Source organism: Scyliorhinus torazame, chromosome 16, assembly GCF_047496885.1.
Source record: "Scyliorhinus torazame isolate Kashiwa2021f chromosome 16, sScyTor2.1, whole genome shotgun sequence".
Classification (NCBI taxonomy): Eukaryota; Metazoa; Chordata; class Chondrichthyes; order Carcharhiniformes; family Scyliorhinidae; genus Scyliorhinus; species Scyliorhinus torazame.
The window spans coordinates 7,677,309-7,705,252 of record NC_092722.1 but is presented as its reverse complement, the minus strand read 5'-3'; the positions used below and the strand labels follow the sequence as shown (position 1 = coordinate 7,705,252).

The 27,944-nt window shown below is 48.1% G+C and overlaps 1 protein-coding gene across 1 annotated transcript in view; it reads left to right on the top strand.

Moving 5' to 3' along the window:
* Window positions 1–27,944, top strand: part of pex14 (peroxisomal biogenesis factor 14) — a 370,669-nt gene that overhangs the window by 46,199 nt on the left and 296,526 nt on the right. The window contains exon 3 of the mRNA XM_072477722.1: window positions 13,923–13,970. Within this exon, the coding sequence (XP_072333823.1) occupies window positions 13,923–13,970 (48 nt within the window). The remainder of the gene's footprint in view (window positions 1–13,922; window positions 13,971–27,944) is intronic.

Sequence of the window (27,944 nt, the reverse complement as noted above, 5' to 3'; positions counted from 1 at the left end):
CTCTCCCTCCCCCACCACACACAATTCTCGCTCCCCACCGCACCCAACGCTCCCTCCTCACCCACCCAACGCTCCCTCCTCACCCACCCAACGCCCCCTCCTCACCCACCCAACGCCCCCTCCTCACCCACCCAACGCCCCCTCCTCACCCACCCAACGCCCCCTACTCACCCACCCAACGCCCCCTACTCACCCACCCAACGCCCCCTCCTCACCCACCCAACGCCCCCTACTCACCCACCCAACGCCCCCTACTCACCCACCCAACGCCCCCTCCTCACCCACCCAACGTCCCCTCCTCACCCACCCAACGCCCCCTCCTCACCCACCCAACGCCCCCTCCTCACCCACCCAACGCTCCCTCCTCACCCACCCAACGCTCCCTCCTCACCCACCAAACTCTCCCTCCTCACCCACCCTACTCCCCCCTCACCACACCCAACTCTCCCTCCCCACCACACCCAACTCTCCCTCCCCACCGCACCCATCTCTCCCTCCCCACCGCACCCATCTCTCCCTCCCCACTGCACCCAACTCTCCCTCCCCACTGCACCCAACTCTCCCTCCCCCCTCACCCACCCAACTCTCCCTCCCCACTACACCCAACTCTCCCTCCCCACTACACCCAACTCTTCCTCCCCACCTCACCCAACTCTCCCCCTCACCCACCCAACTCTCCCTCCCCACCACACCCAACTCTCCCCCCTCACCCACCCAACTCTCCCTCCCCACTACACTCAACTCTCCCTCCCCACCTCACCCAACTCTCCCCCTCACCCACCCAACTCTCCCTCCCCACCTCACCCAACTCTCCCTCCTCACTACACCCAACTGTACCCCCCTCACCCACCAAACACTTCCCCCCCACCCACCCAACTCTTCCCCCCCACCCACCCAACTCTTCCCCCCTCACCCACCCAACTCTTCCCCCTCACCCACCCAACTCTTCCCCCCTCACCCACCCAACTCTTCCCCCCCTCACCACGCCCAACTCTTCCCCCCCCTCACCACGCCCAACTCTCCCTCCTCACCCACCTAACTCTCCCCCCTCACCCACCCAACTCTCCCCCCTCACCCACCCAACTCTTCCCCCCTCACCACGCCCAACTCTCCCCCCTCACCACGCCCAACTCTCCCTCCTCACCCACCCAACTCTTCCCCCCTCACCACGCCCAACTCTCCCTCCTCACCCACCCAACTCTCCCTCCCCACCACACCCAACTCTCCCCCCTCACCCACCCAACTCTCCCTCCCCACCTCACCCAACTCTCCCTCCCCACCTCACCCAACTCTCCCCCTCACCCACCCAACTCTCCCTCCTCACCACACCCAACTCTCCCTCCTCACCACACCCAACTCTACCCTCCTCACCACACCCAACTCTACCCTCCTCACCACACCCAACTCTCCCTCCTCACCACGCCCGACTCTCCTTCCTCACCACGCCCGACTCTCCCTCCTCACCACACCCAACTCTCCCTCCTCACCACGCCCAACTCCCTCCCCACCACACCCAACTCTCCCTCCCCACCACACACAATTCTCGCTCCCCACCACACCCAACTCTCCCTCCCCACCACACCCAACTCTCCCCCCTCACCCACCCAACTCTTCCCCCCTCACCACGCCCAACTCTCCCCCCTCACCACGCCCAACTCTCCCTCCTCACCCACCCAACTCTTCCCCCCTCACCACGCCCAACTCTCCCTCCTCACCCACCCAACTCTCCCTCCCCACCACACCCAACTCTCCCCCCTCACCCACCCAACTCTCCCTCCCCACCTCACCCAACTCTCCCTCCCCACCTCACCCAACTCTCCCCCTCACCCACCCAACTCTCCCTCCTCACCACACCCAACTCTCCCTCCTCACCACACCCAACTCTACCCTCCTCACCACACCCAACTCTACCCTCCTCACCACACCCAACTCTCCCTCCTCACCACGCCCGACTCTCCCTCCTCACCACGCCCGACTCTCCCTCCTCACCACACCCAACTCTCCCTCCTCACCACGCCCAACTCCCTCCCCACCACACCCAACTCTCCCTCCCCACCACACACAATTCTCGCTCCCCACCACACCCAACTCTCCCTCCCCACCACACCCAACTCTCCCTCCCCACCACACCCAACTCTTCCCCCCTCACCCACCCAACTCTCCCTCCCCACTACACTCAACTCTCCCTCCCCACTACACTCAACTCTCCCTCCCCACCTCACCCAACTCTCCCCCTCACCCACCCAACTCTCCCTCCCCACCTCGCCCAACTCTCCCTCCTCACCACACCCAACTGTACCCCCCTCATCCACCAAACACTTCCCCCTCACCCACCCAACTGTCCCCCCTCACCCACCCAACTCTCCCCCCTCACCACCCAACTCTCCCCCCTCACCACCCAACTCTCCCCCCTCACCACCCAACTCTCCCCCCTCACCACGCCCAACTCTCCCTCCTCACCAACCCAACTCTCTCTCCTCACCCACCCAACTCTCCCTCCCCACTACACCCAACAATCCCTCCTCACTACACCCAACTCTCCCTCCCCACTACACCCAACTCTCCCTCCCCACTACACCCAACTCTCCCTCCCACCACACCCATCTCTCCCTCCCCACCACACCCAACTCTCCCTCCCACCACACCCAACTCTCCCTCCCACCACACCCAACTCTCCCTCCCACCACACCCAACTCTCCCTCCCCACCTCACCCAACTCTCCCCCTCACCACACCCAACTCTCCCTCCCCACCGCACCCATCTCTCCCTCTCCACTACACCCAACTCTCCCTCCCCACTGCACCCAACTCTCCCTCCCCACTGCACCCAACTCTCCCTCCCCACTGCACCCAGCTCTCCCTCCCCACTGCACCCAGCTCTCCCTCCCCACCTCACCCAACACTCCCCCCTCACCCACCCAACTCTCCCTCCCCACCACACCCAACTCTCCCTCCCACTACACCCAACTCTCCCTCCCACCACACCCAACTCTCCCTCCCCACCACACCCAACTCTCCCCCCTCACCCACCCAACTCTCCCTCCCCACCACACCCAACTCTCCCTCCCCACCACACCCAACTCTCCCCTCCTCACCACACCCAACTCTCCCTCCCACCACACCCAACTCTCCCTCCCCACCACACCCAACTCTCCCTCCCCACCACACCCAACTCTCCCTCCCCACCACACCCAACTCTCCCTCCCCACCACACCCAACTCTCCCTCCCCACCGCACCCAACTCTCCCTCCCCACTGCACCCATCTCTCCCTCTCCACTGCACCCATCTCTCCCTCTCCACTGCACCCATCTCTCCCTCTCCACTGCACCCATCTCTCCCTCTCCACTGCACCCATCTCTCCCTCTCCACTGCACCCATCTCTCCCTCTCCACTGCACCCATCTCTCCCTCTCCACTGCACCCATCTCTCCCTCTCCACTGCACCCAACTCTCCCTCCCCACTACACCCAACTCTCCCTCCCCACTACACCTAACTCTCCCCCCTCACCCACCCAACTCTCCCTCCCCACTACACCCAACTCTCCCTCCCCACTACACCCAACTCTCCCTCCCCACCTCACCCAACTCTCCCACCCACCTCACCCAACTCTCCCCCTCACCCACCCAACTCTCCCTCCCCACCACACCCAACTCTCTCTCCTCACCACACCCAACTGTACCCCCCTCACCCACCAAACACTTCCCCCCCACCCACCCAACTCTTCCCCCTCACCCACCCAACTCTTCCCCCCCCTCACCACGCCCAACTCTCCCTCCTCACCCACCCAACTCTCCCTCCTCACCCACCCAACTCTCCCTCCTCACCCACCCAACTCTCCCTCCTCACCCACCCAACTCTCCCTCCTCACCCACCCAACTCTCCCTCCTCACCCACCCAACTCTCCCTCCCCACCTCACCCAACTCTCCCCCTCACCCACCCAACTCTCTCTCCCCCACCACACCCAACTCTCCCCCCTCACCCACCCAACTCTCCCTCCCCACTACACCCAACTCTCCCTCCCCACCACACCCAACTCTCCCTCCCCACTACACCCAACTCTCCCTCCCCACCACACCCAACTCTCCCTCCCCACCACACCCAACTCTCCCTCCCCACCACACCCAACTCTCCCTCCTCACCACATCTAACTCTCCCTCCCACCACACCCAACTCTCCCTCCCCACCACACCCAACTCTCCCTCCTCACCACATCTAACTCTACCTCCCACCACACCCAACTCTCCCTCCTCACCACATCTAACACTCCCTCCCACCACACCCAACTCTCCCTCCCCACCACACCCAACTCGACTGAATAATCAGACTGCTTATCTGACATCCAGTACTGGATGAGCAGAAATTTGCTCTAACAAAAGATTGGCAAGACTGCAGCCATTGTTTTTGATCCCCAGCTCCAAACCCCATTCCCTAGCTACCGACTCCATCCTGTTCCGGGCGACAGTGTGACATTAAGCCAGTCTATTTGCAACCGGTGCGAAATTTGATTCCGAGGTGAGCTACTGACGTTTTATTTGCGCCGTCTCCAAGACTGCCGATTTCCACCTCTAATAAACCTGATTCTCCCCTGTCTCAGTTCACCTGCCGCGACTACCTCCTGGACTTGAGTTTATAATGCACTCTTGGCTGTTTCTCTCACATTAACTCTCTGTAAACCTGACGTAGTCCAAAGATCTGCTGCTTGTTTCTTAACTCCTAGCCAGTTCCGTTCCCCTATCGGCCCTGTGCTCGCTGACTATATTGACCTCCCCAGTGAAGCAACATTTTGATATTTATAAAATTCTCATCCTCTTTTTCAAATGCCTCCATAGCCTGGCCCACTCCCCATCTCTGTAATCTCCCCTATCCTCCTAATCCTCCAAGATCTCAGTGCTTTAATTGCCTCTTGTGCATTCCCATTCATCATTGCTCCACCATTGCTTCCCGTACCAGCCTCCCCGAACAGGCGCCGGAATGTGGCGACTAGGGGCTTTTCACAGTAACTTCATTTGAAGCCTACTTGTGACGATAAGCGATTTTCATTTCATTTTTTTCATTGGTGGCCATGTACATAGAACATAGAATTTACAGTGCAGAAGGAGGCCATTCGGCCCATCGAGCCTGCACCGGCCCTTGGAAAGAGCATCCTACCATGTCTTCGTGTTCAGTTGGAAGCTGTGGAATTCTCTCTCTCATTCACCTCTCCGACTCACTTCCACGCTCGCCTCCTTCAAGATACTTCTCAAAGCCTCCCTGTTTGACCAAGATGTTTGTCACCTGACTAATATCTCCTTTTCGTGGCTTGGTGTTATTTGTTGTTTATAATGATCCTCAGGCCGTTAAAGTCACTGGATAAATATAAGTTGTTCTAAGCACAGTTGAAATGACTTGAACTTGAATACATCTAATTCTTATCTAATAGATGTTAATTGCCTCTCAGCTTACTGGCCTGGCGATATAGTCAGCGTTTGACGAGGGGATTTTGAAAAAAAAAACGTCAAACATTTGTCTTGCCATTTTGCGTCCGATGTAATTTTTTTCAGAGACTCCTTTTTCCTTGCACTTCTGCCCTGCAGATGGCGCCGTGTGCCTGATAATGGTTCTGTGGGTGGCAGAAACTCCTCCCGTGCTGTGATCGCCCCAGCTGAGCTCCGTACACTGGGTGAAATCTGGGTGCTTATGCTACCTCCTGCATCACAGTGGCAGAATTGCAGGCCTGTGATTAAGTCCGTGTGTGGTACTGCTCCAGTGATCCATGTTAAACTAACGGAGTGCTCCATCCTTGCAAAATGCCAAATTGCTTCACATCAACGCTAAATGTGGGACTAGACAGGGGAGATGCAGGGAAGATGTTACCAATGATGGATGTGTCCAAAACCAGGGGTCACAGCCCGAGGATTCAGGGTAAACCATTTCGGACAGAGATAAGGAGACATTTCTTCACCCAAAGAGTGGTGAGCCTGTGGAATTCATTACCACAGGAAGTAGTTGATGCTAAAACTTTGAATATATTCAAGAGGCGGCTGGATATAGCACTTGGGGAGAATGGGATCAAAGGCTATGGGGAGAAAGCAGGATTAGGCTATTGAGTTGGATGATCAGCCATGATAGGCTTAAAGTGATGATGGCATCGCCCTTGTTCTGTTTGTGCCACCGGTTACGACTTAATCATTGCTACAACTTTCAAGTTTGAAGATTTCTGTTATAAACACTGGAAATTTTGACTCTGTTTTTCAATTTTGGCTGTACACACATCATTCGGCGTCCTGAAACTGCTAACTGCCACGTCACCTCAGTATGCGATAGCAGCCCCCTGAGAATGGAGGCATCAGTTGTCTGTCTATAAAATATAGTAACCAGGGAGTTCTGAGGCAGCAAAATCAGCCAACATGTGTGCTATAAACACACGTACACAACGGGCTTACGGAAAAAACAAACCACCTGTGAGTTATACACCTGGGGTTACTGGCTGATTTATTTTTCAGTAAACTCTGGGCTCCTGTTGTGTATCCACGGAGTTGAAAGTTGTTTCTGTGAAACCCCTCGCTCCGAGTGTGGAATATTACAGCAAAAAAGAAAAAGGCCCTTTCGGCAAGACTGGCTTTTATACTCCAGCCAACTCCTCCAACTCTTCCCATTTCGTTTCTCCCTTGTACTTATCCAGCTTTAGATTAAATGCTGTTCACATCATCCCTCCTTGAGTTAGCGGGTTGCATGTTCTAGCCACTCTCCTGGTAAAGGATTTTCTCCCGAGTTCTTTGTTAGATTTACTAGTGGTTCTCGTATTCATTTCTGGTGTCTCCAGTGATTGAATATTATAGGTAGGACTGGAATCTCCCATTCCCAGATTAGAGTTTCAGAGAAGTATTAATTTTCATCAATTTGCGAATTTTCCAAATTCTGATTGAAGGGGTGGGCCTCTTTAAAACTACGGGTTCTGGCAATCTGGGGTTGTCCTGGTCAGTCATTGATTTGTAATCAAAGTTGTCCATGTGTCTGCCCAGGGAGGCATTCCGCAAGGTGTGTCCTCAGAGGGAAAGAATGGAAAGTGAATTAATTTGGACTTTCATGCTGGGTGTTCCCATCTGTCAAGTTGACAAAATACCCCAGACTTCCGGTGGCGGCCATGGAGGGGTAGGTCGCACATTTAATAGCTCCCGCCTGTAACGGACTTTTGGACCTTTTCCCCCGGTTTTCTTCGGAATTTATGGGATAAAGCAGTGAAGAGTGAGACAGTAAGGAGAAATCCCCCCCCCCCCCCCCCCCCCCCCCCCCCCCCCCCCCCCCCCCGGTGTATGGAGAATTGGACCAGAAGTGGCCGTGAGAGACGACAAAGTCCTATAAGGGAGACGCAAGCAGAGCTGGTAACACGGGACAGCATGGCGGAGGGCAAGGGCCCCGGGGAGACGGCACAATGGTCGACGGAGCAGCTGGTGAAGTTTTTCGAGGATTGCTTCGCTGAGCTGAAGAAGGACACGCTGGACCCGATTTAAGGTTTCGATTCATCAAGTGGTTCAGAATCAGGAAACCCACAGGAGAGCGATCCAGGAGGTCGAACAAAAATTGTCCGAGCACGAGGAGTATATAACCGTGCTGGAAAGCAAGGTGGGGATGATGAACGACCGCCAGAAAAGAATGCAGGGACATGTTGGGAGAAGTTGATGGGGGCTGGGGCATTCCCTCAGCCCCTGGAATTGGACAGAGCGCACAGAGCCCTCGCGAGGAAGCCCAGAGCAAACGAGCCGCTGAGGGCCATGGAGGTACGTTTTCACCGTTTCATGGACAAGGAACACGTTTTGCGGTGGGCCAAGAAAGAACGGATCAGCAAGTGGGAGAACTGTGAGTTGCGCATTTATCAGGACCCCGAGCGGATTTGGCCAAGAGGCGAGCTGGGTTCAATCGGGCAAAAACGACCCTCTTAAGAAGGGGGTAAAGTTCGGGATGCTGTACCCAGCCCGCCTGTGGGTCACACATGAGGAACGGGACTTCTGCTTTGAAACGCCAGACGAAGTATGGACCTTTATTAAAGAAATGAAGCTGGAGGCGAATTAAAAGACACCTAATCCTTGGAGAAGTACTGTGGCGGCAATTTGTGGTGCTGGATTGTAGCTCTTATGTGAAATAATGGGGCCCCCCCCCGTCTAGGCTGATCACATGGAACGTCAGAGGGCTGAATGGGCTGGTCAAGAGGGCTCGCGTGTTCGTGCATTTGAGGGAACTGAAGGCGGACGTGGCAATGCTACAAGAGACACACCGAAAGGTTACAGACCAGATGAGATTGAGGAAGGGGTCGGTTTGCCAAGTGTTCCACTCGACTGGAAGACCAGGAGGGTGGCGATCTTGATCAGCAAATGTGTGGCATTCGAGGCTGGGAGAATCGTGTCAGACAAGGGGGGTAGGTACATGATGGTGAGTAGGAAGCTAGAGGGGGTGCGAGTGGTACTTGTGAACATATATGCTCCGAATTGGGGCAACGTGGAATTTATGGGGCGGGTGTTAGGTAAGATCCCAGACTTAGAGTCACATAACCTGATCATGAGAGGGGACCTCAACACAGTCATTGATCTGGAATTGGACCGGTCAAAATCCAGGACAGGAGGAGGCCGGCTGCGGCAAAGGAATTGAAGGGTTTTATGGAACAGATGGGGGGAGTAGACCCATGGAGGTTTGCATGGCCAAGGGCGAAGGAGTTTTCCTTTTTCTCACATGTCCACAAGGTATACTCTCGCATCGACTTCTTTGTTCTGAGCAGGGCGCTAATACTGAAGGTGGTGGATACTGAGTACTCGGCAATCGCAGTGTCAGATCATGCCCCGCACTGGGTGGATCTGCGGGTTGGTGTGGCGAGAGGGCAACGCCCGCTGTGGAGACTGGATGTGGGGTTGCTAGTGGACGGGTGGTGCCGAGTCCGGAGGTAGCGACTTTGGAGTGTCGGAAGATCCGGGAGTTCAGGGGGCGAAAGAGGCCGACGTCCTGGCCTTTGCCTCCCCGGTGGCCTGGAGACGGATCTTGTTATTGTGGAGGGACACGAAGCCCCCGAGTGTAGAGACCTGGGTTAGTGACATGGCTGGGTTTCTCAGTCTCGAGAAGATAAAGTTTGCCTTAAGAGGGTCGTCAACTTTCTCGGGGAAAATTAAAAATGTCAGCAGATGCAGTATTCCGGGGGCGGAGTGGGGGGTGGATTGTTGTATGGTTGAGGTGTGTGAAGATTGGGCTGCGGGGCGGGGGGGGGGGGGGGGATGTTTATTTTACCATGCTGATGTACTGTTACAAAAATTTTCAAATACCTTAATCAAATATTATTAAAAAGAAAAAAGTTGACAAAATATCCCATGGCACTTTCTCAAGACGAAGTTTTACAACACCAGGTTAAAGTCCAACAGGTTTGTTTCGATGTCACTAGCTTTCGGAGCGCTGCTCCTTCCTCAGGTGAATCCTCAGGATTCACCTGAGGAAGGAGCAGCGCTCCGAAAGCGCTGGTGTTGTAAGACTTGGTGTTGTAATAACCTGGTGTTGTAAGACTTCGTACTGTGCTCACCCCAGTCCAACGCCGGCATCTCCACATCATGACTTTCTCAAGAAGCACAGGGAGTTCTGTTGTCCTGGTCAACATATATCCCTCAACCAATACCACTAAAAACTGACCATCTGGATATTTGTTTTCAGTGCTGTTTGTGGTATCTTAGTGCACATTGACTTACACCGGTAACTACATTTTGGAATTAGCTACAAAGCATCTCAAAGGTGCTATGTAAAGCGATTTCTTATTTTCTTTCTGTGAATTATTGCATTACTTTCTTTTGCAGTATCTAATAATAATAATGTGGCGATGCCGGCGATGGACTGGGGTGAGCACAGTAAGAAGCCTTACAACACCAAGTTAAAGTCCAATAGGTTTGTTTCAAACACTAGCTTTCGGAGCACTGCTCCTTCCTCGGGTGCTCCGAAAACTAGTGTTTGAAACAAACTTGTTAGACTTTAACCTGGTGTTGTAAGACTTCTTACTAATAATAATAATATAATAATCGCTTATTGCCACAAGTAGGCTTCAATTAAGTTACTGTGTAAAGCCCCTAGTCGCCACATTCCGGCGCCTGTTCGGGGAGGCTGGTACGGGAAATGAACCCGCGCTGCTGGTTTTGTTCTGCATTACAAGCCAGCTGTTTAGCCCACTGTGCTGAACCAGCCCTCTTTCACTTTGAATTATTAACTCATTCCACATTACTTATGCTTTCTCTTCAGGTGCAGGCGAGCTATTTTTGAGAGCCCCATTGTCGGGGCGTGGAAATGTGTAGTGTCCTCGAGGAGGGCAGTGTTTCTGTTCTGTTATGTAGCGACCCCAAGCACATGTACTTTCCTAAATCAGTAAATGTACACGGTGTGAACAAACCCTTCCTCCGTGATTGTTTCAGGCAATCCAAATTCTGAGAGTTCTTTCACTGAGACATTATAAAACTGGTCTGCGGCATGATGGCCATGTTTATAAATTGGTCGAATTGATGACCCAGTGTTGAGTTACTGGGAGCAGGAATTCACTACATTACACTACGGAGTGGTGAGACTTGAAATTTTTCATGCAACCACTTTTGCCCTGGTCGCAGATATGAAGATCTCCCTGATGGCTCACTGTACTCCCTCACACCTGCAGCAGATCGTGTAGAATTCAAACTGAAAAGTGCCAATGCAAAGGTGCCTTATCGTTTGTAAGAGTTTCACAAAGTTAAGGCACCTAATAAGAACATTAGAACTAGGAGCAGGAGTAGGACATCTGGCCCCTCGAGCCTGCTCCGCCATTCAATGAGATCATGGCTGATCTTTTGTGGACTCAGCTCCACTTTCCGGCCCGAACACCATAACCCTTAATCCCTTTATTCTTCAAAAAACTATCTATCTTTATCTTAAAAACATTTAATGAAGGAGCCCCAACTGCTTCACTGGACAAGGAATTCCATAGATTCACAACCCTTTGGGTGAAGAGGTTCCTCCAAAGCTCAGTCCTAAATCTACTTCCCCTTATTTTGAGGCTATGTCCCCTAGTTCTGCTTTCACCCGCCAGTGCAACAACCTGCCCGCATCTATCCTATCTATTCCCTTCATAATTTTATATGTTTCTATAAGATGCCCCTGCATCCTTCTAAATTCCAACGACTACAGTCCCAGTCTACTCAACCTCTCCTCGTAATCCAACCCCTTCAGCTCTGGGATTAACCTAGTGAATCTCCTCTGCACACCCTCCAGCGCCAGTACCTCCTTTCTCAAGTAAGGAGACCAAAACTGAACACACTACTCCAGGTGTGGCCTCACTAACACCTTATACAATTGCAGCATAACCTCCCTAGTCTTAAACTCCATCCCTCTAGTCCTTCGTTGGCCTTCAGAAGCTTTGGGACGTCCCGAGGTCAATGCACGACATAATCACATATCTTTATTTTCTTTTAAGGACAAAACTCCATTTGCCTTCCTAATCACCTGTTGCATCTGTAAACCAACTTTTTGTGACTCATGCACTAGCATACCCAGGTCTCTCTGCACAGCAGCATGTTTAAATATTATATTTTTAATAATAATCCCTTTTGCTGTTAATGATTGGATTGTGAGTGTCAGAGACCTGGGAACTGGCAACTGTCGCCCCTCTGGGTGGAGAATGGTGTATGGCAGAAGCACAGAAACGTAGAACGTTACAACAGAGAAGAAGGCTGCTTTGGCCCATTGCACTGGCTCTTTGAAAGAACACTCGCACTTAGTCCCCCGCCCTGGTATTTTCTCTGGAATCCTGTCAGTTCCGCCTCGAGTACCTTTTCGAAATGAATTCTATAATCAACTGCCACCAACCTTTCCGGAAGAAAATTCCAAATCCTGATAAATCTCAGTGAAAATTTCAAATGTAAATGACAAGGCTGCCGTGTCCCAGTCGTTGCTTAATTATTTTCAAAACGTTGATGGTCTTTCAAATCCTGGAACCCGTTTTATTCATTCATGGTACGTGTGTGTTGCTGCCAAGGCCAGTTTTTTGTCGCCCCCCCCCACACACCCAATTGCCCTTCGAAGATGGTAGCGAGTCGCCTTCCAGAACAACTGCAATCCATCTGGTGTAGGACTGTCTTATTTTGTTCCTTTTGCAACTCTCCTGTAGCAGTTTGGTACGGCTGACTGGTTTGCTGGGCCATTTCGGAGGGTGTGTGGGAGTCCGACACATTGCTGTTGGCCTGGATAGGCCTGGACAGATTTCCTTCCCTGAAGGGATTAGCGAAGCGGATGGGGGTTTACAACAATCTGATCGTGACGTTGGTGACCATTCCAGATTACCCACTGTGGTGGCATTTAAACCTGTGTCACCAGGATGTCTGCCTGGGCCTGGGTTTTAGGATTACTGGTCCAGTAAAATTACCGGTATGCCAATGTCCCACCATAAAATAATTGTCCAGTTCAACAGTATATCTGCAAACAGTTGCATTGCAGGCCGCACTGGGAACTGTGGATCAGAAACTGTCGCACCTCTGCAGCACTGAGAAATGAGAAAAGAGAAGACGCTCGTATTTAGAAATATTTACAATGCGTGTCCATCAGAAAAATGGGTCAACCTATCTTGCTTTAATTGGGAACCGCCGGTTGGGGTCAGGGTTGCTGGGGAAGGGGAGGGAAAGGAGACAGGATGGCGGACATTTACACACAATACATTGCTTCCAGGCAGCTCCGAGGAGCATTTTAAAACTAAAAAGCGCAGAGCAAGGGCATTGTAAAGCTGTAATTAGTGCCTGCAGTTCTGACGCTTAACCCATGCGAACGTAGATCGTGCAGCCTTTGAAAGTCTGACTTTGATATTGGATAGCTCCCTTTAAATTCAGGCTGGCACCAGCAAATAACCGAGATGTTTGTATGCCATTTTTATTTAGTATGGTAGTTTAAAAGACTGCAATTTCCCCTTGAAAGCAGAGCGGTGGGGCGATGTGAAGAGACTGGCTTATAGCGCGTTTCACCATTGCCCGCTATACTTGCCCGCAGAGAGCTTGCTGGTGCTGCTGAATAGGAAATGTACAGCTATAATGTGTTCTCCAGCACTACTCCCCCCCCACCCCCACCCCCACCTCACACGCCTCGATCTGAAAAGACAAAAGGAAAATAATACACGCTACAGTTCTCTTAGCATCTATTAATTTCCTTATTAAGACATGAAATTCTGTTTAAAATAAATAATGTGAAGCCTCTTGGAATTGCCATTAAAGTAGAATTAACGCTCATTTGGTTCCGAAATCATAAGAACTCAACATGTTTATCCTTACTGCGTCTGGGTAATGTAGGGACAAGCTCACTCTTGTACTTGGCTCGCGCTTTGGTGTTGGAATGGCCGGTGATGTCACCCGGCCCAAGTGCAATAATGCTTTTATTCCCCTGTTATTTCTCCCAGAAGTAAGTTCAATTTGTTGCCATGGGTAAAATATAGTGGACCTTTGGCGTGGAGTTGAAACTGATGTGGGCAGTCGAATGTGACAGCATGTCGGCACCCTCCTGTGCTGTGCCAAATTTGCAACAAATTAAATCCCTTGACTGAATTTGCAGATCTGGCTGGGCTGTCTTGACGGAAGCACTGAAGAATTTCCATGCAAAAAGGGAAGACCAGTTAAAAGATGGGTCAGCCTAGGCAGGGCTTGCAATGAGAGTTACCGATCGATTTGACACTGGTAGACATCTGGCAATAGTTCAGGACCTCAGACAGAAACGTTGAGGAGACAATGGAAGTTGTTTTGTACGGCAGAGTAATGCCTAGCAATCAAACGCTTTTGATTTTTCATCAATTTTTTTTGTATTTCTTCCTGGCCCCTCAGTATTACATTTCTTCTTGTACTGAATAATCTAGTTTGATGTAGTTCAGTTTGCAAAGCATCCAGTGGGTGATGCTCTAACTTAATCTTTCTGTTGTTCACAGTCCGACTCTCCTCCAGGGAGGGAGGATGCTGCCCCAAGGGAACAGCTGGTAAGTCATCAAACATTCTTGAAACTGTGTTTATGGAAACTTTTCATGACAATAGCCGACTCATAAACATAATGTTTTAAATGAGAAATTACTTTTTTGACAATTCCATAGAACCTCGAGCCTTTGTTTACCCTGTGCCAGTCGAGGGAAAATCCTGTTATGCAGCAGCAGGGGACTGGAGCTGAGCAGCTCTGGTTTACCCAAAAGAAAAGCTTTTGTGACATTAAAGCACCACCGAATATTGCATGTGGTTTATACGCATAAGGTCGCCCTCACCATTGCTGTCAGCAGCACCCCCTTCACCAACAGATACCCAAATCTTTCAGTCCTCCAGGGGTAGTGCCAGAGGACTGGAGAATTGCAAAACGGTCTTGTTCAAAAAGGGTGTAAGAATAAACTCATCAATTAAAAGCCAGTGAATTTAACCTTGGAGTGGGAAAGCTTTTAGCAGCAATGATCCAGGACAAAATTATCTGTCACTTGGTCATGATGATTAACTAAGGAAAACCAGCATGGATTTGTTATAGCAGATTGCATTTTAAAAAAAAGTATTTGTAATGAAATGAAAATAGAACATACAACATAGAACATTACAGCGCAGTACAGGCCCTTCGGCCCTCGATGTTGTGCCGACCTGTGAAACCACTCTAAAGCCCATCTACACTATTCCCTTATCATCCATATGTCTATCCAATGACCATTTGAATGCCCTTAGTGTTGGCGAGTCCACTACTGTTGCAGGCAGGGCATTCCACGCCCTTACTATTCTCCGAGTAAAGAACCTACCTCTGACATCTGTCTTATATCTATCTCCCCTCAATTTAAAGCTATGTCCCCTCGTGCTAGACATCACCATCCAAGGAAAAAGGCTCTCACTGTCCACTCTATCCAACCTTCTGATCATCTTGTATGCCTCATCAAGTCACCTCTTAACCTTCTTCTCTCTAACGAAAACAGCCTCAAGTCCCTCAGCCTTTCCTCATAAGATCTTCCCTCCATACCAGGCAACATTCTGGTAAATCTCCTCTGCACCCTTTCCAATGCTTCCACATCCTTCTTATAATGCGGCGACCAGAATTGCACGCAATACTCCAAATGAGGCCGCACCAGAGTTTTGTACAGCTGCAACATGACCTCATGGCTCCGAAACTCAATCCCTCTACCAATAAAAGCTAACAGACCATACGCCTTCTTAACAACCCCTCTCAACCTGGGTGGCAACTTTCAGGGATCTATGTACATGGACACCGGGATCTCTCTGCTCATCCACACTGCCAAGAATCTTACCATTAGCCCAGTACTCTGTCTTCCTGTTATTCCTTCCAAAATGAATTACCTCACACTTTTCTGCATTAAACTCCATTTGCCACCTCTCAGTCCAGCGCTGCAGCTTATCTATTTCCCTCTGTAACTTGCAACATCCTTCCGCACTGTCCACAACTCCACCGACCTTAGTGTCATCTGCAAATTTACTCACCCATCCTTCTACGCCCTCCTCCAGGTCATTTATAAAAATGACAAACAGCAGTGGCCCCAAAACAGATCCTTGTGGTACACCACTGGTAACTGGACTCCAGTCTGAACATTTCCCATCAACCACCACCCTTTGTCTTCTTCCAGCAAGCCAATTTCTGATCCAAACTGATAAATCACCCTGAATCCCATGCCTCCGTATTTTCTGCAGTAGCCTACCGTGGGGAACCTTATCGAACGCTTTACTGAAATCCATATACACCATATCAACTGCTTTACCCTCATCCACCTGTTTGGTCACCTTCTCAAAGAACTCAATAAGGTTTGTGAGGCACGACCTACCCTTCACAAAACCGTGTTGACTATCTCTAATCAAATTATTCCTTTCCAGATGATTATACATCCTATCTCTTATAAACCTTTCCAAGATTTTGCCCACAACAGAAGTAAGGCTCACTGGTCTATAGTTGTCTCTACTCCCCTTCTTGAACAAGGGGACAACATTTGCTATCCTCCAGTCTTTTGGTACTATTCCTGTAGACAAAGATGACTTAAAGATCAAAGCTAAAGGCTCAGCAATCTCCTCCCTAGCTTCCCAGAGAATCCTAGGATAAATCCCATCCGGCCCAGGGGACAATCGCTTATTGTCACAAGTAGGCTTCAAATGAAGTTACTGTGAAAAGCCCCTAGTCGCCACCTTCCGGCGCCTGTTCGGGGAGGCTGGTACGGGAATTGAACCGTGCTGCTGGCCTGCCTTGGTCTGCTTTCAAGAGCTCCACCCTCACCCCCACAACCTTGGACATGGCCTCAAAGAAGGCAGTCCAGTATCTGACAGGTCTGGGACAAGACCAGAGCATTTGGGTGTGGTTGGCCGGGCTTCCCTAGAACCATTCACATTTGCTCTCCATCTCCCTGGAAGAGCCCACTCCTGTGTTCTTGTCAAGTGCGCCCTGTGCACTATTTTCAGCTGAGTTCTCAGTCCTGCGCATGAGGAGGTGGAGTTCTTCCTTTGCAGTGCTTTGCTCCATAGTCCTCTCCCTAGCTCTTCCTCTCATTTCTCCTGTGTCTCGTCCAGTGGTGAACTACCACCTCTAGTAGCCGTCCGCACATGGCAACGTAGTTACCGTCCCCTAGTTTGCCCACGGTTGCTTAATTGCATATATCGCAACTTGTTCCCTTTGGGAGCTGGAGCTTGTCCGTCAGTTCCCCCAGGGTCGCGACTCTGCTGTCTATATACAAGTCCCCTACCGTAAGTGTCCCTTTGTGTTGTCTCCACCTTTTAAAGGACGCGTCTACTGTCGCCGGGGTGAATTTATGGTTCTTGCATGGTGGACATTGTTACCACCTGAAGTGATGCCCGAGTTGGTTCCATGCTCTCAACATGGCCACCACCACCACTGGGTTTCTTGAGTACTTGGCTGGGGGGAATGGGAGTGGGCCAGCGCCCGGAGGGATGTGCCCGTACAGGAGCGCTCCTCACTTCTTTCCCATTCCGCTTAACACACAGCTTAGTGAAGGAGGCATTGGGAATGAAGATTGGGACTGATCAGAATAGGAAGAGGAACCTGGGCAATACGTTCATCTTAATTGTCTGCACTTCCCAACCAGGGAGAGTGGGAGTGAGCCTCACCTCTGTCGGCCCCTCTTTACCTCTTCCATCAGACTCAACAGGTTCCATTGGTGGATCCATGTCCAGTCGTGGGCTATTTGGAGATTCAGTTTTTGGTGAGGAAACAGGTTAATGAGTAATGTGGCTGATGTGTGTACATGGATTTTCAAAAGGCATTTTCGAATTGGAGGATGGTTTATTGTGGAGTTCCCTGCTTTCCTTGATGCATAGAACATACAGTGCAGAAAGAACCCATTCGGCCCATCGAGTCTGCACCGACCCACTTTAAGCCCTCACTTCCACCCTATCCCCGTTACACCACCTAACCTTTTTTGGACACTGAGGGCAATTTATCATGGCTAATCCCCCTAACCTGCGCGCCTTTGGACTGTGGGAGGAAACCAGAGCACCCGGAGTAAACCCACGCAGACACGAGGAGAACGTGCAGACTCCACACACACAGTGATCCAGCGGGGCATTTTTATATACTTAAATTTAGGTGTAAAAGGCACCATTTCAAAATTTTCAAATGATGGGGACCTGGGTACGATTCCAACCTTGGGTTACTGCGTGGAGTTTGCACATTCTCCCATGTCTGCGTGGGTTTCCTCCGGGTGCTCTGGTTTCCTCCCACAGTCCAGAGGTGTGCAGGTTAGGTGGATTGGCCATGATAAATTGCCCCTTAGTGTCCAAATGTTTGGATCAGGTTATGGGGATGGGGTGGGGGGAGTAGGTCTAGGTTAGGGTGCTCTTTCGGATGGTCAGTGCAGACTCAATGGGCCAAATGGCCTCCTTCTGTACTGTAGGGATTCTACGATCCTATGACACGAAACCAGGAAAGTATTGAGTCCTGTGAGAAGGATAGCATACTGATCGACTCCAAGAGAACTCAGGGCGGTGGAATGTGCAACCATGCGACAGTAAAATTTGATACTGTGAAGTATGAGGGTTAATATGACATTTGTAGGACAGTGAATTGGGGGAAGAAGGGGGAGGATGTTTGGAGTGCATCAGGCTATGGTTAAACAGCACAATGTAGAGATAAGGGGAGTTCTCCTTTTGTTAGCTTCTGGGAGAAGGAATATTTCGTTTTCAGAAATGTACAAACATAAACTTTAGGAAGAAGGAAAGGGAGTTAGATTATTTATATATCTATATATATATATATTATATATATTATACTCTAGACTGAAAGTGTTCCCCTTGTCTTAATTGGAACTTTAGACAATGACACACAAGAAGCCCGAACAGGCAGAATTTGTTGCTTCGCTGTTTCTGAAGCAAACCATGCCCTTGGCCCCGAACCGAACTTCAGCAGTGACAACAACTTTCCAGATGGGGATGTTTAATGCGGGTGCACTTTAATGGGTTGAACGGTTCTTTCTCTCCCTGCTCCTTGTGGTTTTTTAACTCGCAACACCTCTGTTTTGCTTCTGCGGCACCTTTTCCATATTGTACCTAATGCTTATTTTGCCCTCTTTCAATCTTGCATATCCGTGAAAGTAATGACATTTCAGAAGTTAATTCTGAGACAGAGTAGCTGTTCCCACTAACCATTTAGCTTCCCTTGAGATACTGTGACATTTTCTCAAACACATCCAGGGTGTATTTAAATCAGAAAGGCATACGGAGTCTGTCTGTTACAGTCACTCACCACCTTTGCTGCAGGATTCCGTAGTTTGACTAAACCTTTTATGCTTCATATCTTACAGACGACCTCTCTAATTTGATTATATTTCTGAGAAAGGATGGGGTCACTAAAGTTTGTTTTTAGGCTTTAGAGTAGCTCAGTTTAGGCCTTCTCTAATGCTGACCTACATGCCTCACCATCATGCAATCAATAGAAATCTTGATATATCACACTTGGGGATAGGGAAAACAGGAGTAGAGGGTAAAATGATGGGAGTTAGGGACGAGTATGTATTTGACTGATGCACTGAAACAACAGGAGGTCGTTCACTATTAGATTTCTCATGTAGCCAGCTCTCAATCTTCGGGTTGGAGATGGCAGTAGTTTTCCTTGTTCTTTGAGAGACGTGTCCGTTCTTGCCTCAGACAGGACAATGAAGTGATTTTTCTGCCACTGACCTACAGAAGCTCTCCGCAACCACTGGTGAATGCAGCAGTCCCTCGGAAATAATCACAGGTTAAAGGGGGGAAATTAACAGCTCTTCATAGTTTAGCTTGAATGCGGACAGTTGTATTAATGTGGATCTGGGTGTGAAATTACCCACCCCCCCCAAATATAAACAAAGCAGTTTTACAGCAACGGAGTTATGTTCAAGTAACGCAGAAGCATTTACTGAATATTAATATAGCATCTTACTGGGGAGACCCTGCACGGTTATAGCAAAACAATTGTCACATGATAGTTGGGTGAACGTGTTTACTAGAGCTGACAGACTGATTAACAACTAAACTCTCATGCTTTTGGGTGTAAAAATTAGAAAAGGCAATTATTCCGAAGATCAGCTATTTGAGAGCTCCTTGCTCTAAGAAAGACTTGCGTAGAGGTAGTGCAGGCACCTTTGATGCAGTAGAGGATCAGACGGAGGAGGGAAATAGCAAATTACACCATATACTGAAAGCTCAGGGGCACACCTAAAAACATGCAGGCACACAGGGTGGCGGGAGGGAGAAGAGAAAGAACAGGGCCATGGAAAGATGTGTCCCAGGTTTTAACGGACGGCACGGCAGCACAGTAATTAGCACTATTGCTTCACAGCACCAGTGTCCCAGGTTTAATTCCCGCCTGGGTCACTGTCTGGGCAGAGTCTGCACGTTCTTCCTGTGTCTGCGTGGGTTTCCTCCGGGCGCTCCGGTTTCCTCCCAAAAAGTCCCGAAAGAAATGCTGTTCGGTGAATTGGACATTCTGAATTCTCCCTCCGTGTACCCGAACAGGCGCCAGATTGTGGCGAGTAGGGATTTTCACAGTAACTTCATGTCAGCCTACTTGTGACACTAATAAATATTATTATTAACTAACACACCTTTATGTGACATCTTTGCATAAATATCAGTTGAAGGATATATATGATTTTCTTCAATTGTGACCTGTAAACAGGGCAGCACGGTGGTGCAGTGGTTAGCACAGCTGCCTCACGGCGCCGAGGTCCCAGGTTCGATCCCGGCTCTGGGTCACTGTCCGTGTGGAGTTTGCACATTCTCCCCGTGTCTGCGTGGGCTTCGTCCCCACAACCCAAAGATGTGTAGGGTAGGTGGATTGGCCACGCTAAATTGCCCCTTAATTGGGGAAAAAAAAAATTGTGACCTGTAATGCTGAAAGATTTGTTATCTGTTGCATACCAGGAGAAGGGGCTGTGCAGAATGGATGGAGAAGATCCGGGGCAGGGTGGAGGTCTTGCCAAGGGACCTTGAGTAGTTATTTGTTCGATTTTAAAAAAGCAAGGTCTGCCGGATAGAAATTTCAGAATTTCTCCCAATGCCCCATGCTAAGGTCAATCAGTAGCAAATGAAAGACCATCAGCATGCGGCTTAATGGATGATTTAAAAGGAAGGAAGGCATTGGGAGATGTCCCCTCCTTTCCCCATGCTTGCTGTCCACTATATTCTTGTTTTCATTATAAAGTGCCCTGAGACATCACCCTACAGGCGAAGAATGCTCGATAAATGCAGGCAAAGGATACAGATGGAATAGGTTCCAGCTAAACTGTAGTAGTGCCAGGCTCCTAGCAACAATGGTAAATGGAATAATACGGGATGATTTGAAATGGTAGATGTAGGGGAAAATGGAAGGATATATCTTGGGAAAGTTAAAAGAGAGAATAATAAAAAGGTTGCTGGGGAAATGCATTCATCTACCTCAATGCTATCAAATTTGCGGTGATTCTATACCGGTGCAAAACTTTAGAAATAAATTAGCAGCTAAAAGCTAGGAAGACCATAATGTTTTGATTTGATGGAAATTTGGTTTAAACCAGAGCGACACTGGGAACTAAATAATCTTAGCTATTAAATTGTCAAAAGATGGAGAAAGGACAGGGAGGTTACCAGTCTCATTAATTGAAGACACAAATACCGCAATAGAGAGGGCAGAGTTTACTGATGAGGGTGCTCAGTGGAGTAGAGTTGAGACATAGTTGGGGATCTTTCACCATGCTGCAAATACTTCACTCAATGGTGTGAAAGAAATCGAGCATGAGATCTGTGGTAACTTGGGCAGGGTTTCAGTGATCCAGTTGTAATTATAGACTGGGATAAGACGCGGGTTTTCAAAAACGTGGAGGGGTGCTCTCAAGCGCATTGAGGACTGTTTCCTTAATCAATGTGTTGACAGTGCAATAAGGTGGCACGGTAGCGCAGTGGTTAGCACAGTTGCTTCACAGCTCCAGGGTCCCAGGTTCGATTCCCGGCTGGGGTCACTCTCTGTGCAGAGTCTGCACGTTCTCCCCGTGGCTGCGTGGGGTTCCTCCGGTTTCCTCCCACAGTCCAAAGATGTGCAGGTTAGGTGGATTGGCCATGATAAATTGCCCTTAGTGTTGAAAAAAGGTTAGGTGGGGTTACTGGTTTACGGGAATAGGGTGGAGGCTTAAGTAGGGTGCTCTTTCCAAGAGCCGGTGCAGACTTGACAGGCCGAATGGCCTCCTGCACTGTAAATTCTAAGAAATTTGAAATAAAACTCAAAATAATGCAGATGCGGGAAACCTGAAACAAACACTGGAACCGCTCAGCAGGTTTGTTGGCAACTGTGGATAGAACAGACCAGTCAATCTTTCAGGTTCCTCAAAATAGAAGATATTATAAATAGACCGCATTGAAAAACGGAACACAACATGATTGCGGGATGCAGGATTGGTGGGAGGGGTGTTGAAGGAAAAAGCTCAAAAACACTGATATGGGAAAAGAAACCACAAGACATATAAATTGCTCACGGGAAAGCCAGGGAATAGTGAAAGTGGATAGTGAATAGGAAAAGCCAGGGAGCATGAAACCTTTCTTCTTTTGGCTTCATAGAATCATAGAATTTACAGTGCAGAAGGAGGCCATTCATCCCATCGAGTCTGCACCGGCCCTTACAAAGCGCACCCTACTCAGGCCCGTGTATCTACCCTTTCCCCGTATCCCAGTACCCCCCACTTAACCTTTTTTTATTTGGACACTAATGGCAAGTAAGATGGCCAATCCACCTAACCCACACATCTTTGAACTGTGGGTGGAAACCCACGCAGACACGGGGAGACAGACAGTGACCCAGCCGGGAATCGAACCTGGGACCCTGGAGCTGTGAAGCAACTGTGCTAACCACTATGTTGCCGTGGCTTGTTCTGGCGCCTTTAAAAAGGTTATCATCTGTAATAGCTTCTGGCTGTGGCAAATGCCCGAAATGTTAACTTGTGTTTTCTCTACAAGAGGGGACGTTGTGCATCTTCTAGTTCTGGATGGCAAAGCAGAACAAGTGAGTGACCCGAAGGTGGGGGGATGCTTGGGAAACAGTGACCGTAATCTAATTAGATTCCGGTTGAAAACAAAGAGAAAGAGTCATCCAAGCAATTAGCTTGGAAATGAGCTAATTTTCAGTGGGGTGAAAGGGGATCACGCACAGAATAATTGGTTGGAAAAAAATGTGGCGGATCAAACAACCAATCCGCAGCGGTGATATGTAGAGCAATAGATAAAGTTAAATACATTCCACCAAAGAGTAAAGGGTCATGCTAAAGAGCAGGGCTTCCGGGGTAATGAGAAGCTTAATAGAGGTATATAATAAAGACTGGTGATAACACACAAGAAAACAATGAGAATTATGAAAGGTTTAGAAGGCAAAAGATATTAGCATGGCTTAAGAGGGAATGTGAGAAAAGATTGATCAGCATAATGGAAAATATCAATGGCTATCATATGGACCTTAAAAAGTAAATGGGCCGTCTAAGAAGGGCTGAGACCATTTAAAGGTGAAGAGGGCCACCTTGAACTTTTGGACCTGTCAGAGATGCTTGATAAGCATGGTGTTAGTTTTTAACAGAGCAACATAAAAGTGGGACTTTCGGAGCGCTTGAGGAGACAATGGACAAGCTGTACCTATCAGAATTACAGGTAAGTTTTTAGGATGAAATTAGTGAATTTGGACAGGCAAGGGATAGTCCGAAAGGGTCAATGTGAATTTGTAAAGAGCTGGTCATGTTTGGCTAATTTAACTTTTGGACAACTCCAAGTGTAAAGTTAAAGGGAATGTGATTCAAGTATTCAGCAGGTGCAGTAAGGCTTACTTCATAGAATCATAGAATCCCTACAATGTTGAAGGAGGCCATTTGGCCCATCGAGACTGCACCGACCCTCCGAAAGAGCACTCTACCTAGGTTCACTTTCTAACCCGTCCGTCCATCCTGCCCTATCTGCATAACCCCATAACCTAACCTGCACATCCCTGGACAACTAAAGGACTATTTAGCATCATAGAATTTACAGTGCAGAAGGAGGTCATTCGACCCATTGTGTCTGCACCTGCCCTTGGAAAGAGCACCCTATCTCAGCCCACACGTCCAACCTATCCCCGTAACCCAGTAACCCCACCTAACCTTTTTGGACACTTAAGGGCAATTTAGCACGGCCAGTCCACCTAACCTGCACACCTTTGGACTGTGGGAGGAAACCGGAGCACCCGGAGGAAACCCACGCAGACACTGGGAGAACGTGCAAGCTCCAAACAGTCAGCCGAGGCTGGAATCGAACCCGGGTCCCTGGTGCTGTGAGGGAGCAGTGCTAGCCACTGTGCCGCCCACGTAATACTTGAAGGATGAATGGGGAGGTTAGAAGAAACCTCTTCACGTTCAGCGCTATTAGAACATTGAATGTGTTATCAGGAGTGACTATTGAGACAGAGACTGTAACATTATTTAAAAAGTAATTGTCGATACATTTAAAAATAAAGGATCTGGGAAATGAGGAAATGACTAAATTAGAGAGCTCAAGTGGAAGATTCTCGTGGCATGTTCTTAGTGGGGTGAATGTCGTCTTTGTGTGCTGTAAAATCTGTTATTAACAATATTGCAGCTTTTAAAGAGTAAAAATAGAATGAAAAGAATCCTACATGTGCATCTTGACCTTACCGGGAAGGAAATAATAGAATCACTGTTCACAAAGAGATATATCGGTTTTATTTAATCAAAATGGTTGGCCTTTGTCTATAAAACATTTGGCTGGTGGAAAGGAACTATGAAGTTAGGATGGATGATTCAGACCATAATGGGCTGCTGAGATATCTGTTTTATTGAGTTTTCCTAGTAACTGAAATATTGTTCAACAATAAGTTAATATTTTCCCATTTTTGGCTTGTCATCCAAATTGACTGGGGATGAAGCTTAAAGTAGATACTCCAGGAGGGAGATTGGGATGAAATTTTAGTGATGTTATTTTACACTTTGAGCGAGCAAGCTGTCCTGAAAAAATACAAAGGGGCTGAAATACAGCATGTGCAGCATAATCTATTTTTCAGTGGATTTAACCTCTGATGTACTGCTTTGTTCTGCAGTGGCTATGTTTTCACGTCCATTCATTACAACAAAAAAAATGATAATCTCAAAGGATAAATTTTAAATATGTTATATGCGAAATCCCAAAGTATCTGAATATTGTGTTTCAAGTAGGATATCGTCAATCTGCACTGGGGGTGTAGTATCTGGCACTTTAAAAAGTTCTGGCTTCTCGAGGTGGTGTTAACTGAAAATTTCAAAGCCAAGTTTGAACTTGCGTACTTCACAAATTCACAAATTATCTTTGTAAGTTCAATGCAGCAGTAAATTCCAGGTAAGCAACATGATCCTGTTTTACAATTGCCAAATACTGCAAATGGCGGTGACTTGAAATAACAACAAATAATGCTGCAGTTACTCAGCAGGGAGGGAATGGCCTTTCCTCAGAAAACCGTGGCTTTATTACACCAGCTTTTCTTTTTATAAAAATCATTTAGTTAAGCAATCTTAAAACTCTTTATTGAATCTAAACCACTTTTTAAAAGTTGTACAATCGGATTAGTGCACCTTCAAAGCGTAGTCATTTGAAAGACCTTTGAACCTGTTCTGATTTCCACGTTTTGAATTCTTATTTAAAACTATAGTTTTTCTGTGTTTAACTCCTTCATGATAGGGCGGTACAGTGGTTAGCACTGCTGCCTACGGCGCTGAGGACCAGGGTTCGATCCCGGCTCTGGGTCACTGTCCGTGTGGAGTTTGCACATTCTCCCCGTGTCTGCGTGGATTTCACCCCCACAACCCAAAGATGTGCAGGGTAGGTGGATTGGCCACGCTAAATTGCCCCTTAATCGGAAAAATAAATAATTGGGTACTAAAAACTCATTCATGATGAGGCCTGTTCTGTTAAGAAGACAAAAGAATAATTCAAAAGAATAATTAACTATCTACTATGTAATAATTATAGTGAAATGTGTGATATTTGTCACCAGCGACTTGCTTCCCAATTTTAGATTCTTCCTCCTTCACCATATGGAGAAGTGACATATCTTGATTTGGCACCGTTCCTTAGTGGCCTGGCTGAAATCTGGAACTGATGTGGGGAACTGTAGCCATGAATATGAAACCTGCCACTGTCATGGTGCAGTGCTCTGCACCATAGTGATCTGGATCGCCAATGTTCGTATTTCTATCCCAACTGTGCAACTGAAATTTAAGGAACAAAAAAGGAAAATTTAAAGAATGCATTGCGAGTGCCGTTAACCAAATCAGTTAATTGAAGCAGATTTGGGAAATAGCTACCTAATGGTACACCCTGTAAACGACAATTAATACTTCTTTATGAACCTCATCCTGATACACTTACTGATACTTTAGTAGGAGTTATGTCACGCACTTATTCCTCATCGTGTTTTCCAGAAGCATCTCAGAACAGATCTCTTTTGAAGTAACGCGAGTGTGGTTTTATATGCAAATTTGGCAGTCATTTATCCTGTAAAAAGTTCCACAAAAGTTTCAGGATTCTATGAATGCCTCACCAGTGTAGTCCATTTTTGTTCGCTACTCTTCCTTGCATAGAACCAATGTCCATCAGAACTGTGGGAGAAAGGAAATTGGGTGTAAGGTTAATTCTTGCTAGAAGGATTGCATCTCTGATTATACAGCACTACTTTAGGGCAATTGACTGTTGGTCTGTTTACTCCTCAATTCCTGAAGGGTCTTGAACTCATGCCCTTCTGATTCGAGGATGAGAATATTACCTTTTTTAAAAAAAAGTTTTAAAAATACATTTAATGGACCCAATTCTTATTTTTTTCCAATTAAGGGGCAATTTTAGCGTGGCCAATCCATCTACCCTGCACATCTTTGGGTTGTGGGGGTGAGACCCAGGCAGACACGGGGAGAATGTGCAAACTCCACACGGACAGTGACCCAGGGCTGGGATTGAACCCGGGTCCTTGGCGCTGTGAGGCAACAGTGCTAATCACTGCGCCACCGTGCCACCTCCTTGGATGAGAATATTTCCCACTGAACCAAGCAACAGTATCTGTAGATCGTTACCCTGGCCTGACTGTAGAAATTTGGTTATGTGATTCATTATTAATGTATGACAGGAATCAATGCACTAAATTCATGACTGCAGAACCGGGGTCAATAAAGTGACTTTTATAAAACTAAAACTGCACTCATTAAATTAGAATGTAACCCATATTTGTATGTATGCTGCATTTTCTGGTAATTTCCTACTCTGGATAACTCACAATGTACCATCTTCAGATCGCTTAGAAGCTACAAATTATTTCGATTTGATTTTTTAATTATAGTTTCATTGTAGAGATGCAAAACTCTATTCTGATAGTAAATTTCTCGATTATTTAATACTGTAGACCCTGGGAGTGTGGCAGACTGTGTAGTGATCGTAACGGCATCAATGATCTCCCCGTGTCTACATGAGTTTCCTCCGGGTGCTCCGATTTCCTCCTACAAGTCCCGAAAGACGTGCTGTTAGGTCATTTGGACATTCTGAATTCCCCCTCTGTGTACCCGAACAGGTGCCGGAGTGTGGCGACGAGGGGATTTTTACAGTAGCTTCATTGCAGCGTTAATGTAAGCCTACTTGTGACACTAATAAAGATGATTATTATCCTACAGATTCATTAGGATAGCAAGTTAATTGCAATGTGCATCCACGCTTTAATTTTAAGCAACTATAGTAAATCTCAGGAGGTGCTAAATAATGGCAAGGTACTTCTCCACAAGGAGGGCCGACTCGGTTAATCTCTCATCTAAGTGGCTGTCTGCAATAGCTCAAAGGTGTATGGTATATACATCGCTGGCATTAACCCAGCCTACTTACATAATACAGTATATATCTACATTAAATGGCATCCGCCAAACCTGAGCCCGCCCCAACCCACGAATGCCTTAAACTAAATTGTTAATTTAGATTGTGAAGAGCAATGGTTGAAAGAGCAATCACTGCAGAACAGCATTGGCAACTAGCCTCCATGCATGATCGCTGTCATTAATAATAACCTACTGCTTATATAAAATGCAACAAATTTATTATCCAACCCAAAATCAGCCTCAATAAATTATGAACCAGGTTAGCAACACCACCTTTTCAGAAGTTTCGTTCAGAGCAACATGACTATTTCTTTGTCCATGTGTCTGTGCAGCTTAACTTTACTGAACCCTTGCTAGCAACTTGCCAGTAACCAAATTCAAACCATTTGGCCTATTATTTCCCAATTCTGATCTGTTGACTTTTTGAATACTGCCACTGCATGAGTCTCACTCCAGTCCACAAGAACAATTTCTGACTTGGTAACCCAATAAATCTATAAGCAAGGCGTTCACTGTGCGTAGGTACCATTTCTTTGAGCACTTTTGTGTCAAATGCCAAGAATATCAGAAACACAATTTGTTTAGAACATACAGTGCAGAAGGAGGCCATTCGGCCCACCG